The sequence below is a fragment of the Lepidochelys kempii genome, chromosome 16 (genome assembly GCF_965140265.1).
Source record: "Lepidochelys kempii isolate rLepKem1 chromosome 16, rLepKem1.hap2, whole genome shotgun sequence".
In the NCBI taxonomy this organism is placed as follows: Eukaryota; Metazoa; Chordata; order Testudines; family Cheloniidae; genus Lepidochelys; species Lepidochelys kempii.
The window spans coordinates 24,758,858-24,777,707 of record NC_133271.1 but is presented as its reverse complement, the minus strand read 5'-3'; the positions used below and the strand labels follow the sequence as shown (position 1 = coordinate 24,777,707).

General features: G+C 44.8%; 1 protein-coding gene across 5 annotated transcripts in view; it reads right to left on the bottom strand.

The window, feature by feature from the left end:
* The window catches only part of DAB2IP (DAB2 interacting protein), a 354,231-nt gene that overhangs the window by 268,981 nt on the left and 66,400 nt on the right, over positions 1-18,850 (bottom strand). The window contains exon 1 of one of the 5 annotated variants that reach the window (XM_073314876.1): positions 6,415-6,492. The exons of 3 other annotated variants lie outside the window; for them this stretch is intronic. Coding sequence is in view for 1 of the 2 variants with exons in the window: in XM_073314878.1 (XP_073170979.1) it covers positions 4,701-4,709 (9 nt within the window). In the remaining variant the exon portion in view is untranslated. Of the gene's footprint in view, positions 1-4,700; positions 4,735-6,414; positions 6,493-18,850 lie in introns of those variants that run through there. One more of the 5 variants, XM_073314878.1, reaches the window with a different exon arrangement.

Sequence of the window (18,850 nt, the reverse complement as noted above, 5' to 3'; positions counted from 1 at the left end):
AACTACTTTTGACTAAGCACCCGGATGAAGTTTCCACTCAGTCTGGATTCTCTAATCAGAAAAAGGCTGGAGACAAATTTGAGGCACCAAGCTTCTTCATTTCACCATGAAGTAGCCGATATTCTTCAAAAGGCCACTAAGAACGTTGGTGACCTACTAAGACTAAGGGTGAGCAATATAGCTGGGTTGACCTGAGTTTTAGATGTAGACCATGTCTAAGTTTTAAGTACATTCAGTAGAGAGAAGAAAGCAGGCAACTCCTAATGAAAACTCTAGTAATGTATAGGTTATCTTGCCAGACAGGGACTTGGGATCTTTAACTCAACTAATTGATCTTTAACTACTCATGGTAAATAGGCCCAATGGCCTGTGATGGGATGTTAGATGGGGTGGGATCCGAGTTACTACAGAGAGTTCCTTCCTGGGTGTCTGGCTGGTGAGTCTTGCCCACATGCTCAGGGTTTAGCTATCACCATATTTGGGAAGGAATTTTCCTCCAGGGCAGATTGGAAGAGGCCCTGGGGGGTTTTTGCCTTCCTCTGCAGCATGGGGCATGGGTCACTTGCTGGAGGAGTCTCTGCATCTTGAAGTCTTTAAACCACGATTTGAGGACTTCAAAAGCTCAGACATAGGTGAGAGGTTTATTGCATGAGTGGGTGGGCGAGATTCTGTGGCCTGCATTATGCAGGAGGTCAGACTAGATGATCATAAGGGTCCCTTCTGACCTTAACGTCTATGAGTCTGAACAAGCTGAAAATACATCCTGAAGTGGAGAGGTTCACTGCAACTTTATTCAACTGCTTTGTTTGGAGGCAGAATATGATCCTGATTTCAGAGTGGATGAAAATGAGTCATGACAAATTTACACGTCCAGTTTTTCAAAATGAGATAAAGGTTCTTAAAGCTGCAAGAAAGATATCTGAGAACATTTCTGGAAAGTGGTCTGCAATTTTGGTAGATTAAACAAACACACTTCTCCAACAAGGAGAAAATGGTGTTATGCCTGCTGTATGTTGATGACGACATGAATATTCATTGGATAGTATAATGTAGCCTGTACCTCAGCAGGGGCTACCAACTCACTAATTAAAGATGCATTGTGTCTAAATTTGAGCATCAGCAATTGTCATGGAGAATATTATGATGGCACCACTAACTTGACAGACTTAATTTCAGGTGTAGCAACCAGGCTAACAACCGAAACTATGAGCTAGATACACTCACTGCTTTGGGCACGCTTTGAATTTGGTGTGCTAGGCTGCTCTTAAAAATGCTATCCTTAGAGATGCTCTTGAAACTGGTTGATTTAATTTTGTCATTTGGTAAACAAACAAAGGGCTATATTTCAGGACATAAAACATGAAGTGGTCAGTACAGCATCAGGCATCTATGTACTCTGTCCAACAAGATGGTCTTTCTATCCAGAAGCATTGGCTTCAATTTCTGAAACTCCCTTGCACCACATGCAACTTGGGAGACACCAAAGGATGCAACCAAAGAGCCTGAAATGAGAGCTCTCATTGGTGGAATAACAGCTCAAATGGAAGAGTTGAACTAGCTCTTTTGTACTGAACTAGGTTGAAAGTCCTAAACATGGTAGACAATCTATCCAAAACTCTGCAAGGCTCAGGCATTTCAACCACAGAAGGCCAATTTTGTATGAAAATGACATCAGATGAAAGCTACAATTTACTCTGGGAGCAAATCTGCCAGAAAAATTCAATGCTGGATATAGTCAGAATGTCTGGGCTTCCAGGGAAGAGAGAAATTCCCAAGAATTTCACATAGGGAAATAGAACCCAGCTACCCAAATTCAGCAAAGGAATATTATAAATACCTCTCCTTTGATGTCACTGGTTTTTACAATGTCCAGTATTCAATAAAGATCTAAACAGAAAGACTACAACATTATTCAAAATCTTGAAACTCCCATAACAACTCTAAGCATAACACAGACTCAAGTTCAAGATGTGTTTCAAGTGTATGGTATCGATTTCAGCCATGATTATTCAGCTTCATCTGTTGCAAGCCAACTGTCAGCTTACAGAAAGATCACTGAAGTCAATTCAGAAGTCTCAGTTCATTCAACCAGACTGAACACCAGCTGTTTCCTGAAGTGGTAAAAGTTACTAAAAATGATTTGGTCATATCGGCAACGAATATTGTAAGCGAGAGCACTTTCAGGGGTCTACACCAGTGGTTCTCAACCAGGGGTACACATACCCCTGGGGGTATGCAGAGGGCTTTCCGGGGGGTACATCAACTTATCTAGATATTTGTCTAGTTTTACAACAGGCTACATAAACACTAGCGAAGTTCATACAAACTAAAATTTCATACAGACAATGACTTGTTTATTCTGTTCTATATACTGTACATTGAAATGTATGTACAATATTTATATTCCAATTGATTTTATAATTATACAGTAAAAATGAGAAAGTTCGCAATTTTTCAAAATAGCGTGCTGTGGCATTTTTATATTTTTAGGTCTGATTTTGAAAGCAAGTAGTTTTTAAGTGAGGTGTAACTTGGGGGTATGCAAGACAGATCAGACTCCTGGAAGGTGTACAGTAGTCTGGAAAGGTGAGAGCCACTGCTCTACACCACATTAAGCAATGGCCTTGATCCCCAGTGTGGACAATCACAGCTCAATAGGTATATGATTTTACATGTACCCCTGGACAAAACTGATGACTTACAGATGTTGAAGAAGAATTTATTTCAAGAAACCCAGGACAAAGATCATCAGCTGGAACTTTTTCAGATTTGTAAGTCATTCTTTTTACTCCTGTTTTTAAAAAGTAATGCTTTAATGAGTAATTTCGTACCATGACTATATTTGTCCAGTTTAATAGAGTGTGATAAAATGAGCTTCTGTTCCACCCTTAGGACTCGTCTACACTATCTCTTAAGTTGATGCAAGTTACATCGCTCAGGGGTGTGAACCCCGCCCCTTCAGAGAGATGCAACTTACATCAACTTAACGCAGTGTCTACACCACGCTATGTTGGCGGGAGACGCTGTCAGTGTTTCCTTTACTGATACACTCCCTGAACTTTAGCATCTGTGCCCCCATCTCCCAAGGACGTTCCCATGTGAAGAGTTCGCCTGCTGGGCTTACATGGTGGGCTCTCACCCATCCACATCCATGCTTCAAGAGGAATATAACAACATAAGAAGAAAAGCCTTGTCAGACTAATTTCTTGTGCCCTCTCCCATCTCAGAACACACTCGCTAATTAAATCATAATATTAAGCCAAATGCTGAGGAAGTAATTAGGGCTGTTCTGCAAAATGTGTCCAATGTCGCAGATGGGCTAGAACCATCAGATGCCAAATATAATAAAACAGCAGGTGCAACTTACACTTACAGCACTGTAGGGCCTTTCTATCAACTCTATTCAGTCCCCATCCAGGTGAAAGTTTCCAGCTGATAGATTAGATACTGAAACAATCTCGTCTCTCAAACATTTTTGCAGAAGAACGTATTTTCTTTCAAAATGTTCTTGTTGTTCAACCAACCTCCTCCCCCCATCCAGTTTTTCAGACTTTATATTGTTGGAAAAACTGAAAAGGAAAGTTTCCACACAACAAACCGTGAGGGGAAAAAAATCATTTTTGTTTCTTTTGAAATGTTTTATGGAAAATAATTACCATTTTCTTATGAGCTCTAGAACCAAAAAAAATAGATAAATAAAACCTTTACAGGCCACACACACACACACACCCACTGAAATGCAGTCACCTCTAGGGTGGAACATGGCAGCCGGTCTATAGTTGCACAGCAATACTACACGAGGGTTGAGAAAAGGACATGAAAACCTGAATCCTTTACTTGAAATTCAGACGTAGCATTTATTGCTCACCGTTTAATCACTGGGGCTATTGCTAGCAGGATTTCAACCATGGCACCTGTTGTGCTGTTCTGTACTTTGACACTCATTATACGGGTTTTATCATTAATTATTTATTATTGTTAGCGTGGTAGCACCTAAAGGCCCTGAACAAGATCAAGGTCACGCTATGCTGTGTACATGCAGACAGACAGTCCCTGCCCTAAAGAGCTTACAATCTATCTAAACCAGACAGGTCCATGGTGGGAGTCAGGAATTATCATCCCCATTTTACAGGTGAAATATTCAGGAACAAAGTGACTTGACCAAGGTCACACCAGGATCCCAGATCTTCTGAGTCCTAGTCTAGAGCCTTCTTCTCCAGACAATCCTTTCATAATGGAAAAAAAAAAATCATTATGATGCCAAGCACTTGCAGACTGCCTTTCATCCAACGACCCCAAAGGGCTTTTTTAACATTAATTAAGCTTCATAACATCTTTCCCATTCTCCAGACAGGTTATAACCCCAATATTTTTAAACTCAGGTGCCTAAATTTAGGCACCTACATCCATCTAAGTAATAGTGGCCTGATTTTCAGAAATCAGGATCACCCACAACCCCCCTACCCACCCCCAACTCCAAACATTTGAAAGACGTGGCTAAGTGAGTTATCAATGTTCCACAAAAAAAGGAAGTGGCAAGACTGCAGGTGGAACCCAGGAGTCCTGACGCCCAAGCTGCCTGATCTCACCAGCTGACAATTTGCTCCTCCACCAGAGAGTTAATTTTGTAAACGCGACCTTTTGTTTCTGTATTTCACAGACTTCCTTCCCAAGCAAGGAGTTCAATCAATGTGACATACCAGCTCCATTAAAGTTGATGCGACAGGTAAACAGAAGAGTTGACAAACGTTATTCACTGCATGGTAAACACCACCACAATGATCCACAGAGGAAGCGTCACTCAGTAACCAGACAGGTTACAGTAACACTGAGGAGAGTCAGCGTGTCTGAGAACCCAACCAGAGATATTTCCTTGGCAACCTAATAAACTCTGTGCCTGCCAAAGAATTGGAGAGCAACAGAGGTTGACCTCAAAACAGGGACATATTTCCTGACGATTTCCCAACAAAACAATAGAGCTAAAGTCCCAAACAGGTTTGTTCAACTTCTGACTCCAGCCAGGAGAGATGTGGATTAAATGATAAAATTGAAATCTAGAGTAATTTAGCTATGCATTTCTAACACCATATGAAGCTGGACTCAGATAACGTGGTTTGTATCCTGACCATTACTGACAGGAATAAAATGTCTACCTTAAGATCTGTGTGTTTGAGTCCAATCGACCTTCATGAAGCTGAAACATGTGCAATGTCTTATTGTAGAATTTCGTTCAAGAAGTTTTTATTTCTCATGTAGAGCTCTTGCCAGAAGCAAAGAACAATAAACCTCTGGTCTGAAGCAAACTACCATAGAAAATATCCTACTGCAGAGAAAACATTGAATAATTTTTTTTGCAATATTACAAAAAGTGGAAAGTCTGCAGATTTGCTGTGTGCACAATTTCCTGGCCCTTTTGGTTTCCACAAGTGGCTGCTCTAGGGCTTTATTTAAGTCTGATCATTCTCTACCAAGAAGTTATTACTAAAATAAAACAATGATCCTTTGAATGGCTAATGGGGAACCTATAGCTCTGGGCTTCCAGGTATCTGCCGTTTCCTTCTCCATGACAAAATTAAAGCAGGAACCCATTGTGACCTCTGCAATTTGAGCCAAGAGGTTTGCAGTGCACTCAATTCACTGAAACTCTTACTCATTCCTGCAGCCCAGCTAAGCTAACATTGCTATTGACAGGGGTGACTAGCTAACATAGTAAAACAGACTGTCTCTAAGCAGAAGGATCCAGGCATAAAGAATTCTTTCTAATACATGACACCAACCCTACTTTTCACTAAGCACAAAAGAAACCATAATACACACCGAGTATATTGCTTGCTACCGATGCAAAAGACGGATACTCCAGAGACTCTGAACAGGAGACTGAAGAAAGTTGCCAGGGGTATTCAGAGACAACTTACTTCCTCATTCTTGTAATGGTGCTGCTCAGAAATACGTTATTTACAACTATGGGAAGAAATAGGACAACAAAGAAACTTTCCCAGCCTTTTTGAGACTATCAACCCAGATGTCCTCCATATGGGGCCTAGAATCGATCAACATTTTTCCACTGAAATTTCTTTTGATGGAAAAATCCTTTGTAACCAAAACAAAAATATTCACCAAAGCAATTTTGGTTTAATCAAACATTTTTGTTTTGCAATTAAAAATTTTGTTTTAATTTCAGTGAAAAAAACCATCAAATAAACCAGACTTTCTTGCTTTCTCACCCACCACTTTTCCACTGGGGGAGAAAAGGGGGGAGATGGTCGGGGGAGAAAGTGCTTTTGTTCCCACCAAAACAAGTGCTCAAAATTCTGAAAATTTTCATTTATAACATTTTTTTTTAAAATGTCTCAAACTGTCAAACAAAATGAAAAATCATAATTGCATTTGAAATTTTTCACAAGATATAGTCACTCTTTTCTGAGCAGCTCTCAAAGGCACCACCAGAGGCCTGGCTCTGCAGGCCCTCTAACTTCACAGGTCTCCTCCTCCTCCTCCTCCTGGGTGCGTTCTGGGGACATCCAGGTGGAACATGGTTGCTGTGCTGCTCAGATGCCCAGTGAGCCCTAACGTGGAACGATGTGATGCTGTAGCATAAGTATGCGCGAGGGGTGGCCGAGTGGAAGAATGAGTCAGTGAAAGTTTCTCAATGGCCAGGACAAAACCTGAAGTTAACAAGAGGAAAAAAGCTCAAAAGGTTTGGTCAGCTGGATACACACCAGTGCTTCCCTCCAGAGACCTCTGAGCCAAAGCGCTGTGAAACATGCACAATAAAACTCCGAAGCAGCTGAAAGGCACTGAGTTCCAGATTTCACTAGAAGCCCACCATCAAACAAGGTTCAGCACAAAAGTTTGTACATTTCATGTCGGGGTTGGGTCAGCTATTGTATCTGAATAGATTCCTTTATGCCTGCACGATGCATCGTCACTTATTTCATCATGCTACTCCCAATGACAAGCAATGGAACAAGACTCCTGAGCACAGGGGTGCTTAGGCTCAAACCAGACCAAAACAGCAGTGAGACTGAGCTGGCAGGACTGCCCTTTTTTCGAAGGAATAACAAACATTCAGAAGTGAGAGAAAGAGGATGTGTGAGGAACTTCCGTTCTGGTAGATTAAAAAAAACAAAAACAAAAAAACCCACAAAAACAAAACACACACCTCTTCTACTATTAAATGCCAACAGTGCTAGTTATCAGTGTTCGTGCCAGTGACACGTCAACATGCCAATCCCTGCCAGTGCTGTTCAGACAAGAATTCGACTCTTCCTTCTGAACTTTGTGATCTGCAAACTCCTAGTACAACAGTCACGCCCCATCCAGGTGAGGAATCTAATAATCAGAACTGTTTTCTCCGCACTAACCTTGATGTGGAAAATCATGTAATAAATAATAATGAAAAACAGTCCCTTAAAAATAGTCTTTTTACTTTGTATCTCAGTGCTAACCTTGCTATCAGGTTGCTGCAGGGAATGAGCAATTTGTTAAAATTCTGCATTACAGACACTAGATGACAAATGTATTCATTGTTATTAGCAGAAATCTCTCAGCTAGTTCTGAGTGCTCCCATAGTGGTTTCCCCACACAGTGTGATGAAAGATCAGGAAAAACGATCAACCTTTCTGCAAGTTGCTGCAGGGCATTGCTATCCTTGTCTGCTTGGAAATCCACTCTGTTTAAATGCTAAGGGTTTTAAAAAAAAAAAGTTCACAGGTGTTCTGGGGAAGTTTAAGGATTTGCTCCCTGCATAAATAACCTCTATTAATCCAGGGAAGCTAGTGGTGTTGGAATACAAGTCTCCACTTTCACACCCATCTCCTGATTGTGTAGAGTTTCTCAAGTACAGCGAAAGGGCACACAGCAACATGAATCAGCTTCTCCTGCGTGTTTAATCTCATGTTAACATCACACATCACCATGAATGCCAGTTTCAAAGTGAAATGAAAGATTAAGTTGTTTACATATACTGTGTAAAATTTACTTACTGATTAATTAATAGATTAGACACATCCAATTCATGTGTAAATGCCTGATAATGATCTCACATTTATGTAACAAATCATTGGCTTATGTACACAATACAAACTTAATTTTTCATGTGATAAATGGCTTTTTCCCCTTCCCTGCCACATAATTTACAAGCTACCCTGCAGACAGAGTCTGTTGTATTCAGGGCCAGGTTTTATTTGCTTCTAGGCATCACATTACACTTCTGGGAATCTTTTTTTGCAAACAAACTCAAATCTTTTAACCCTACCAACACTCCGGCAGTCTGATGAGACCACGTCTCTTGGAAAACAGACATTTGTAAAGGGGCACCCCATTAATAAGATTAGACCTGAAATGTAGGCATGATTTTAAAAAGTTTTATGAAACCAAATGGAAACATTTTCATCAGTTTTTAAATTTCAATGAAACTTGGTTTGTTTGTTTTGATTTAAAGCCTTCCCAGATAGTGGGGACGATGGAAACACAACAGCGCAGTGCCAGAGCGGAAGTGGAAAGGGAAAGCAATCAATCTTGTTTCACCGTCCTAGTGCAGCGAAATGCAAAAATTGAACAGCTAGCCTCAATCTGGAGAGAATAACGAACAGTTAATCAGTAACACAAGAGGTGAAACATTAGAATGTTAAATTAAAATTAATATACAGCAACAATTTACATCTCACCTCCCCCAGAATAAGGGTTCTTCTGGTCCAGCACGTGATCACAAGGCTAGGGCTACCAGAACAAACTCTCACAGACTGGGGCACCACTGAGGAGACGTGAACAGAGCGAATTCATTTCCCCCAATATAGTCATAAAAGTCATAAATAGAAAAAACCTGGCAGGTCATCAAGTTGCTCTTGCCAGGTGTCAGTGCAGTGCTTTGCCCAGCTGGTAGCAGACGGTCAGCTGAAATCCAGACAGAGCTTTTTTTTTTTCTTTTCTTTTTTTTTTTTTTTTTTAATCTAGGTGCCTATACAAGCCTCCCCCTACAGCAGCAAGGGAACACCTATCACATGTCCACTGCACTGATTTTCTCAATAGCTCCTTAAAAGTTAGAGATGGAGAAGAGCTACCCCACCAACTCTTCCACTGTGTTCTGTAGAGCTACATCCAGCCCCATTTTCATCCACCCAAAGCAATTTCCCCCACACCACTGCCCTTGGGATGACTACTCCCTAGTGCAGCAGGCCTCGCTGGTTCCCAGTATTCAGCAGTTTCCTTTGCTCAGTAGTGTCCCATTATTTCTCCCTCTGGCCACCTCCTTCCTTCAACCGCCTGCCAACAGCCACCTGACGACAGCTTGCCAACCAATCTCGCTTTTCTTAGTGCCTAAGTGTGACCGCTCTCATTGGTGATCTGCCTTGCATGGTTTGTACCATTCATTAGTTGAAATGATACACTAATCTGAAAGGGCTGAAATTTAATGTTGGTGAATATTTTGGTCTATTACAAGGCAAGTACAGTCACTCCTTCAGCAAAGTGCTGTCCATTCAAAATTATTTAAAATGGGAGCTTTTGCAATTATTCTTGATGAACTAAAAACAGTGCGACAGGCAGACTCAGCAAGGCTCACAAGCCTTTACACTCTAATGATTACAAGCTGGCTCCAAAGGGTCACTGCCTGACCTTGATGCACTGCTTATGGCCAAGTGCAATTTGAACAGGGAGTGAAGCACGCAGAGGGAAGCATTAGAGCAGAGGGGAAGGAACAACAAACAGGAAATAGGCAAGTAGCATCGACCAGGTCACAAGATTGGCTGGGTGACACTAGTGAGGATCCAACCGTTTTTTTGCTTGTGGGAAGCAGATGTCTCAGGGGACAGGCAGAGAGATATAAAGCCTCCCGCTGCTAGGTCACTAATTCTACCAAGCCAGGTCTGTACCTATAGAACATAGGGACTTCCCTACTGGATCAGACCAATGATCTATGTCAAGATCCTGTCTCCAAGAGAGGATGCTACCCACAAAGAGCCACACAGCCCCTACGGGGACAGTTATGGGATAACTGGCTTCTCCCTGACACCAAGCTGTAAGTGGCTGGGGCCAGTGGTCTGATGCTTGTTTGATGGCCTGGGGACACTGCCATGTGGACAGCTGTCAACTTCATACAACCCATCACCCTGGCTACAGAACAGATGCGCAACAGGCAACAGTGCGGGCATCATGCCATTACCTCAACTTAAGTGACCATTTCCAAGAGTGAAAGCAGAACTCCATCTCCACAGCCTCTCCACTGAGACTGCACCAATAGATTTGTGTGAGACAAGCACCTGTCCACTAAGAACGGGGCTGAAACTCACTAACCTGGACCAAACAGTTGCCAGCTAGTAACCACTTTTGGCCAGTGCCCGCTGCACAATGAGGGTTCTACACATGTTCATTTTATTTCCATGACAGAAAAGAAAGTGCAAACACTTGCTACGACTCAAGATTTCAAAACAGCTTCTACAAATATACAGAAAGAAAAGTTTAACTTGGCTTTGATTAAAATCACAGCTGGGGGCCTGCAGCATTTCAGACAGTGGAAGAGACCGACTCTCACATCAGAGGGAAGGAGAGGGAGAGAAAAAAAAATCTACAGTAGAACCTCAGAGTTATAAACAGAGTTACAAACTGACTGGTCAACCACACACCTCGTTTGGAATTGGAAGTACGCAATCAGGCAGCAGCAAACACACACAAGCAAATACAGTACTGTACCGTATTAAATGCCAACTACTAAAAAAATAAAGTTTAAAAAAAAGATTTGACAAGGTAAGGAAAAAGGGTTTCTGTTCTTGTTTCATTTAAATTAAGATGGCTAAAAGCAGCATTTTTCTTCTGCATAGTAATATTTCAAAGCTGTACTAAGTCAATGTTCAGTTATAAACTTCTGAAAGAACCACCGTAATGCGTTGTTCACAGTTACGAACCACCTACATTCCCAAGGTGTTCATAGCACTGAGGTTCTACTGTATTAGATCATCTCCACTACAGTCCAGCTTCCCAGCCAGCCAATGCTGGAGCGTTCCACATAGGAGAGAGCACATATGCAATTTTGGTCTCTGCTTAGCAGGCTTGCTCACAGCTCTGGCCATTTCTTTCCTACTAAGTCATCCCCAGGACAGGACTGGCATTTCTTTTGAAATGCAAAGGCTCTACTGAAATGTGGAAACAACATATGGTACGAATATGAAGCGTGAACATCTCTTCCCATCTCGTACATTTCAAAGACTGTGCAAACAGCACTTTTCCCTAGTTTTGATCCTGCAGCCAAAATGAGTCATCTGTGAACAATTATGACTCTGGCAAGGGCCTGACTGTTTGAGAATGAAAGGAAACACTTTATTATTGAAGTGAACGATATGCCAGGCCAAGAGGAGACTGCACAGAAAACAGAGCCTTTTCCTTCCTATTTTGTTGGCCTAAGGACAAGGAGGGTAAAACTATTTCTGAGATGCCTGATGCTACTCAACTCCAACAGTCTCCTCACCCAATGGTGGGAAGAAGGGGGTTGATGCGGGAAGCATGAGCAGCATGGAAGGGAGAACATGCGGAAGGGAGAACATGCACAAGAGAGAGGGAACAGAATATGCAGGGAGAATACTGAGGCAAGCAAGCTTGCCCTGCAAAAGCACTGGTCATTTCAACCTTTTTTCTCCCACAGGAGTTGCATGAGTATCCAGGGAGTAGAATGTCAGAGTCATGCTCTGCCGTGTAGCTCTGAGCTAACCCCTGAAATTCTCCCTGGTGGGGGGGGCTGTGCAGAAACACAGCCTGGAGACTAGACCTAACCAGCTGCTCTGAAATGAGGAAGGACATGCAGGAAGCCTCAATACAAGACGACAAAAGTCGCCAGACTGGCCAAATCTTCCAGTATGAATGGGGCAGCTGGATCTTCTATTCACAGCCCACTTTCAGAACCAGTTTCACTACCTGGTGCCCAGAGGTAGACAGCAGAAAAGGCCACAGTGCTACTCTTGGTGGAGACTTTTATGATGTGTGCATCTGCTCGCGGGAAAGTGGACAGAGACTGACTAAACTGTTGTGCACAGGCCTCCACATAACCAGTAGAGGATAAAACCTGGACTAAGACCACACAAGGTCAAAGAATCCCCAATGTAGTCCCGGGTCCCTTCCAGGAGCAGTTTGCGGGGAGGATGGGGCGAGAGAGTATTTATACTTTGACCTTTGCCTGGAGCTATTGGATTGTTCAGAGACTGTTAAACAAGCGTGGCTGCTGAGCTGGAGCAGTGCTCAGAATAATGCTCATCCAGATGATGGGGTTAGGGGTTTAAGGAAGTACCTGACAAGACCACGTTTTCCATTCGGAAATTTTCAGTTCCAACTCCCTGACAATGCAGGAGATTGAGGGAGACCCTAGGATTAAGAGATTGAAGTCTGAGCATCTAGTGCAAAATGCAAGCTGAAAAATACTCCTCCTGCTTTCTGAAACTCAGTTTGGAAAGCCGCAGGAACCATTTATACTCAGACTGCACATAGGGCTCGGATGGTGCAGATCACTAGAACAAATTGATCTGGCAAGCCCAGTGCCTTAGCTGGTGCTAGTGTGGTTTACACCATGGGAAGCTAGTGAGCATGCAGGCTCACTAGTACAGGGAGCTCTTGCTGGTGTGTCCAGCAGAGGTAGGGAGCACGAGGAAGGCCACACTCCTAGTATCCCATAGAGGAGAGGATCAGACAGACCGCATTCATCTTTTGCGGCTAATCAAGGAGTGTTAATAATCAGCAAATCTTCCTCCTTCTCCAGACAGCCCCACAGAGAGCAGAAACCATGCTTACCGTGCCAAGCTAAATGCAACAACCACCAGCCCCTCCAAGCCCCATTCACCTCAAGAAGAAGTTCCCGTTCAGCTATTTGTACGAAGGACCTTTTTCTCCAAACAGAACTTTGGAGGGTCAGAGGTACAGCTCTTCCCCAGCCAAGAGTTCAGACGGCATAGCAACTCAGTTTAAAGGAGGAGCAGTCTAGCCAACATGGATAAATCTGAAAGAACAGGTTGCTCACTGCAACGGAGTCCAGACATTCCAATACACCAGGCAAAGGGAACAGCTCTAAGTGCTTCTGTTTCCCCAACTCCCACGAAGGAGCCTCTCACTAACTTTAGACAGTAGGAGAGGACATTACATGGAGGGCGCATGGTCTGCTGGTTAGATGAAGGGATGAGAGTCATCTGGGTTCGAATCCCGTCTGCCGCTGGTTTGCCATTTGACTTCGGGCAAGTCACTTAAATGCTCTGTATCTCAGTTTGTCCAAGGGTAAGTGGACAGAATACTTACCCTGCCCCTATGGGCTTTCTGCAGCCTCAGCTAACACTGAAAGCGCTGCGAGCTCTTTGGATAAAAGAGGCTCAAAGAGGCTAACGCGCTCTCCTCCAGCTGCAGCTTGGGTTACCTACCCCTTCTTGGTGCTGCTCAACTGATTCCCTGCATTTATTGTTCTCCAGTGGATGTGAACCTGTTGTCCACAGAAGTTGAGGAGTCTGAAGGATTTCATCGTCAGTACTGTACTATTCAGTCACATGAGACATTGCAAACCATCCACATCAGAGGCTGCAATTCCCACAGTCTCTGGCAGACGAAAGGATGCCAACAACAAAGAAGACAAAATGGTAGGCAATGCAAGGACAAATGTGCATCCAGGGAAGCTACCTCTGAGGAAACTGGGGCTCTGCCCCACTTGGGGAGAAAAGAATGAAAATCCAAGGAAATTTCTCTTTCATCCCATTTCTCTGCCCTGACAGCTGTTACGTAAATGGTGTTGAGCTGTCATCCTGCAAAGGAAGGATCTGTATGGAAACAGGTGTCCCAAGCTTTGTGGCACATACCCATGTGAGAGTATGCCTCTGAGCTCAGCTAGGCAGACTCACACTAGTTCCACTCAAGCTAGTGCACTAAAACGAGTGGTGTGAACTCTGCAACACTGCCAGTGGCTCAGGCTAGTCACCTAAGCCCACCCCAACCCCCTGGGTCCAAATTTGTCTAGCCAGCCCAAGTGACCGCCTGTGACACAAAATCCACATTGCTAAGCACTCCAGAGCAGCAGGACAACTTCAGGCAAAGCATCTACACTTCAAAGAGCAGCCTGGTAGCCACAAAAAAGGACCCTTTGAAAACTCTACTTAACCGATGAAGATTTTTGCAATTATGGGGCAGTGAAGGACAGTTAAACCTGAAGTTCAAACCTGCAGCCACTTCTGCCTGGGTCCCTCTTTGGCTGGTTCCCTTACAGAGACCACACATTAACCTGGCTATTGTAACTAAGAATGGACAAACAGATTCAGATAAAACCAAGAAGAGCCTCAGACTTTTGCCCCAAAACTCAAAGCAATGTGCCCAATGTTTCCTGCAGAATTCCTGACCCTGCACCAACCAGGAATGGCTGGACAACTTATTTCACAGCACCTACAAAGTTAAAATGGATTTTAAAATACAGAGTTGCAATATTGCCAGGGAAACCCTAAAAAACACTGACGAATGGCAGCCAAGTTGATTTCGGCCCTCTAAAAACAAAGTTGTACAAAAACTTGATCAGCCCTGTTCCACCCTGACTGCTAAGTTGCGACTGACATGGTGTCCTCTAACTTGATGTTTTGAGCTCGACTGTAAACTATGTTACCATTTTGCAATGGAGAAAACCCCACAGTCCTGGCCTGTCCCAAGCACTCAGGAGAGGCACTGCCGATCCCATGGCAAGTACAGAGGTGATGAAGACTGTATCCAAGTGAAAATGCTATGAGCATGATTGTGTGATGCTCATGTATAATGAGAGAATGGTCAGATGGACATGCAAGGGGCTTTCAAGCAGCTTCAGAGAAGGTTCTTGCTAATGCTCCACTGATTCTTTACGGCGTCTTTAATACCCCCCCAGGCGCACGACCCCGTAGTTCCTAAGCTGCGGCCTCACGGTCAAGGGGCGCAGTCTTTCCGAGCCGTACTCTTTGGTGGGCCCTGGCTCCGTGTCAGCAGCACACACACTTTCACGTAACCAGCCCTCCACGTGGTTTGCCGCCTCATTTGAAATTCCATATGCAGTGGAGAGAAAACAAAAAACACACAGGCCCTTGCGGACGAATGCCATCCCAAGCTGAGACATGGGGACAGCTGTATTGCCTCTCAGCCCAGCAGTGATTTCTTTCCCCTACAGCAGGGGTCAGCAAGCTTTCAGAAGTGGTGGGCCGAGTCTTCATTCATTCACTCTAATTTAAGGTTTCGCGTGCCAGTAACACATTTTAACATTTTTAGAAGGTCTCTTTCTATAAGTCTATAATATATAATTAAACTATTGTTGTATGTAAAGTAAAAATGTTTTTAAAATGTTTAAGAAGCTTCATTTAAAATTAAGTTAAAATGCAGAGCCCCCTAGACCGGTGGCCAGGACCCGGGCAGTGAGAGTGCCACTGACAATCAGTGTGCGTGCCGCCTTTGGTAGGCGTGCCATAGGTTGCCTGCCCCTGCCCTGCAGCTTGCTGTGGCCATTTGTTGCAGCTCTGCTGCCCCCTGCAGGAATATTCAGGTGTTTAATCCTTGAAACGCTCGAATAAAAAAAAAAAAATCACACTGGGGTTCCCTATTGTTCTGGTTTGCAGCAATGTATTTCTTCCAGAAAGCTTGGCTCAGACACAGAATCTGGTTTCCAGACACACTCACATTTGGGTTCTGCAAGAACCTGAATAAAGCCAAAATATTTGTAGTGGTTTATTTTTCTGAGAGCTTTTTTCCCCTTTGTAGAAAATGCCTCAGAGCCTTTTGGGGAGCTAAAAGAAGGACCTTAAAAAATTCCAGAATTCAGGAATGAAAATGCTACCAGCAGTGGAGCTCTCACTCCTTATTTGAGCTGAATCAAGGATGCCCTGAGGCATTAAAGAAACAAACACCGAATGACAGGTTTCAGAGTGGCAGCCCTGTTAGTCTGTATCCGTAAAAAGAAAAGGAGCTACAACTCACTTCATCGGATGCTCACGAAAGCTTATGCTCAAATAAATTTGTTAGTCTCTAAGGTGCCACAAGTACTCCTTTTCTTTTTGCAAACACCAAATGGTCACACTCCGCACTGCTGTAGATAGCCACCTCCATGCCCTGATCTCAGTGCACTTTACAGAGACTTAAAATACATTAAATAAATTAAATCACATCACCCACACTATCAGAGGCTCGTTCACCTGCACATCCACCAATGTGATATTTGCCATCATGTGCCAGCAATGCCCCTCTGCCATGTACATTGGCCAAACCAGACAGTCTCTACGTAAAAGAATAAATGGACACAAATCAGATGTCAAGAATTATAACATTCAAAAACCAGTCGGAGAACACTTCAATCTCCCTGGTCACTCGATTACAGACTGAAAGTCGCAATATTACAACAAAACAAACCTGTAAAACAGACTCCAACGAGAGACTGCTGAATTGGAATTAATTTGCAAACTGGACACCATTAAATTAGGCTTGAATAAAGACTGGGAGTGGATGGGTCATTACACAAAGTAAAACTATTCACCCATGCTTATCTCTCCCCTTCCCCACCGTTACTCACACCTTCTTGTCAACTGTTGGAAATGGGCCATCCTAATTTCCACTAAAAAAGGTTTTTTTCTCCTGCTGGTAATAGCTCACCTTAATTGATCACTTGTTATAGTGTGTATGGCAACACCCATTTTTTCATGTTGTGTGTGTGTGTGGGGGTGTATCTTCCTACTGTATTTTCCACTGCATGCATCCAATGAAGTGGGTTTTAGCCCACGAAAGCTTATGCTCAACTAAATTTGTTAGTCTCTAAGGTGCCATAAGTACTCCTTGTTCTTTCTCCCAATCTCACTGAGGGGGAAACTCAGACACACAGAGGGGAGGGGAGCTGAGCCGCCTAAGGCCATCAGCAAGCTCCCAAGTCCCAAGCATGCATATCTAATCCACTGTTAGACCAGAGCTGTCCCCAAATAGTCACAAGGCTATTGGAGGTCACAGTATTGCCACCCTCACTTCTGCCTGCTGCTGCTGGTGATGATGCTACCAGCAGAGCTGGGTTCCCAGCCAGCAGCTGTGGAGCTTCCTGCACCCAGGGGAGGTTCCTGGAGGTGGGTCTGACCCAGCCCTGGTAGCAGCCCTTGCAGGAGAAAAGGAAGTCCCATCCCTCCCCAGCCTGGCCAGGACTAGCAGCTAGAGCCCAGTGGACAACAGGAGTTCCCAGCTGGGGCACCCCAGTCCAGCCTGTCCCTGGCTCTGGGCCCAGCGCTCGGGAGCTAAAGGGTGGTGGGGGAGTTGTGACCAATGTGCCCTCTAATTTTTTACATCCATGTGTGTAATGAATTTTGTTATGTGCACCAACATGGAGCTGATGTGTGGCGGGGTGGGGCAGAGGGGATTCACAACTGGGGCAGAGGGTTGGGGTGCAGGTTCTGGGGTGGGCGTGGGATGAGGGGCTTGGGTGCAGGCGGTCCCAGGGCTGTGGTGGGGAGAGAGGACTCCCCCTAGCCCTCTCTCGCCACAGCAGCCCCAGGGCCAGGAGAGGCGCCTCTCCCTGCTGCGCGACTGCACGGCCCTTGATAACCTGCTGCGCGACTGCGCAGCTTAGAGGGAACTTAGGTTGTGACCACAGCGCCCTGGGCTGTCACCCACCCATAAGGCCAGCCCTGCCCCCCATACCATGCTACCCTCGCTTCTCGCGGCACTGCCTTCAGGGCTGGGCCCCTGGCCAGAAGCCACTGCTCTCTGGCCGCCCAGCTCTGAAGGCAGCACAGAAGGCCCTCCTACAATAGCCAGATTTCACAGGGGAGACCAGGTTTCAGAGTCTGCAATGTGTTTTTCACAGCTGTGAATTTGGTAGGGCCTTACCCATGTGCATCACTTTAATCAGTTCACACTGGACTGGGGCCATGGTGCTCAGCATCTTGCAGGATGTAGCCCTAAGGGTTCATGCACTGCTCTCTAAGCAAGGCCGGCCAAAGAGGGTGGGTGCACAGGGTTTGGATTCCCACCTGACCTGCCAAGAGTCAGCTGGGCTGATGGAGGCGGCAGGCAGGTAGGTGGGCGAGCAGCAGCATGGGGAGGGGCGGCGGGGGGAGAAAGAGACCCGAGCCGCAGGGGGCAGTTGGACAACCAGCTGTCCGTACCAGGTGACACTGTTGTTCCTGTCCCCGCCCCCCGGAGCCGCCTCTGGCCACTCCAGACGGTCACTGGGAGCATCCTCCTGTCTACTGCGGGGGGGGGGAGAAGAGCGCTGATGGGTTGTTTCCCCCCTCGCACCTGATTTCCACTGAGCTGGGGTGATGGGGAATCTGGGCATGCTGCTGCCGGCGGCTTATGTCTGAACACAAGCCTTCAGGCCCCTGACCCTGAGGGCTTTCTTAAAGAGACAGCATACTCATACACACTTCCCTCAACACGACACAAACTGTCTCACACGCACTCCCCCCCCCCGAACACACACACCAGGGCTCCCTGCATCCAGGTCACTTCCACACCTGGGCTGGGCTGAGACATCAGCAACTGCTGCTCTCTTGCCCTCCCTTATGCAGCCCAGTGGGAGCATGGAGGAGCAGCCATCGAGTGGGGGAACGTCTCCCCCGACACAGTAAGACTTGCTCTCCATATTTAATTCTATACCTTGCCTTTTAAATCAGCACCATATTCATTTTTTGTTCCCTCCGTCTGATTACATCTTTACCATTGACTTGCTCACACCAAAACGTAGCAGGAAACTGCTAACCGAGCTAGTTTGCAACTTTGACAGATGCTGCTGCACATGGCTACATTTCAATTGTCTCAGACAAATGATAAATGCCTTTATTGCATGGTAACATGTCAGCAAAACTTGCCAAGAGGTTAGAATATCATTTATCTGCCAAAGACATGCGTGCAGCAG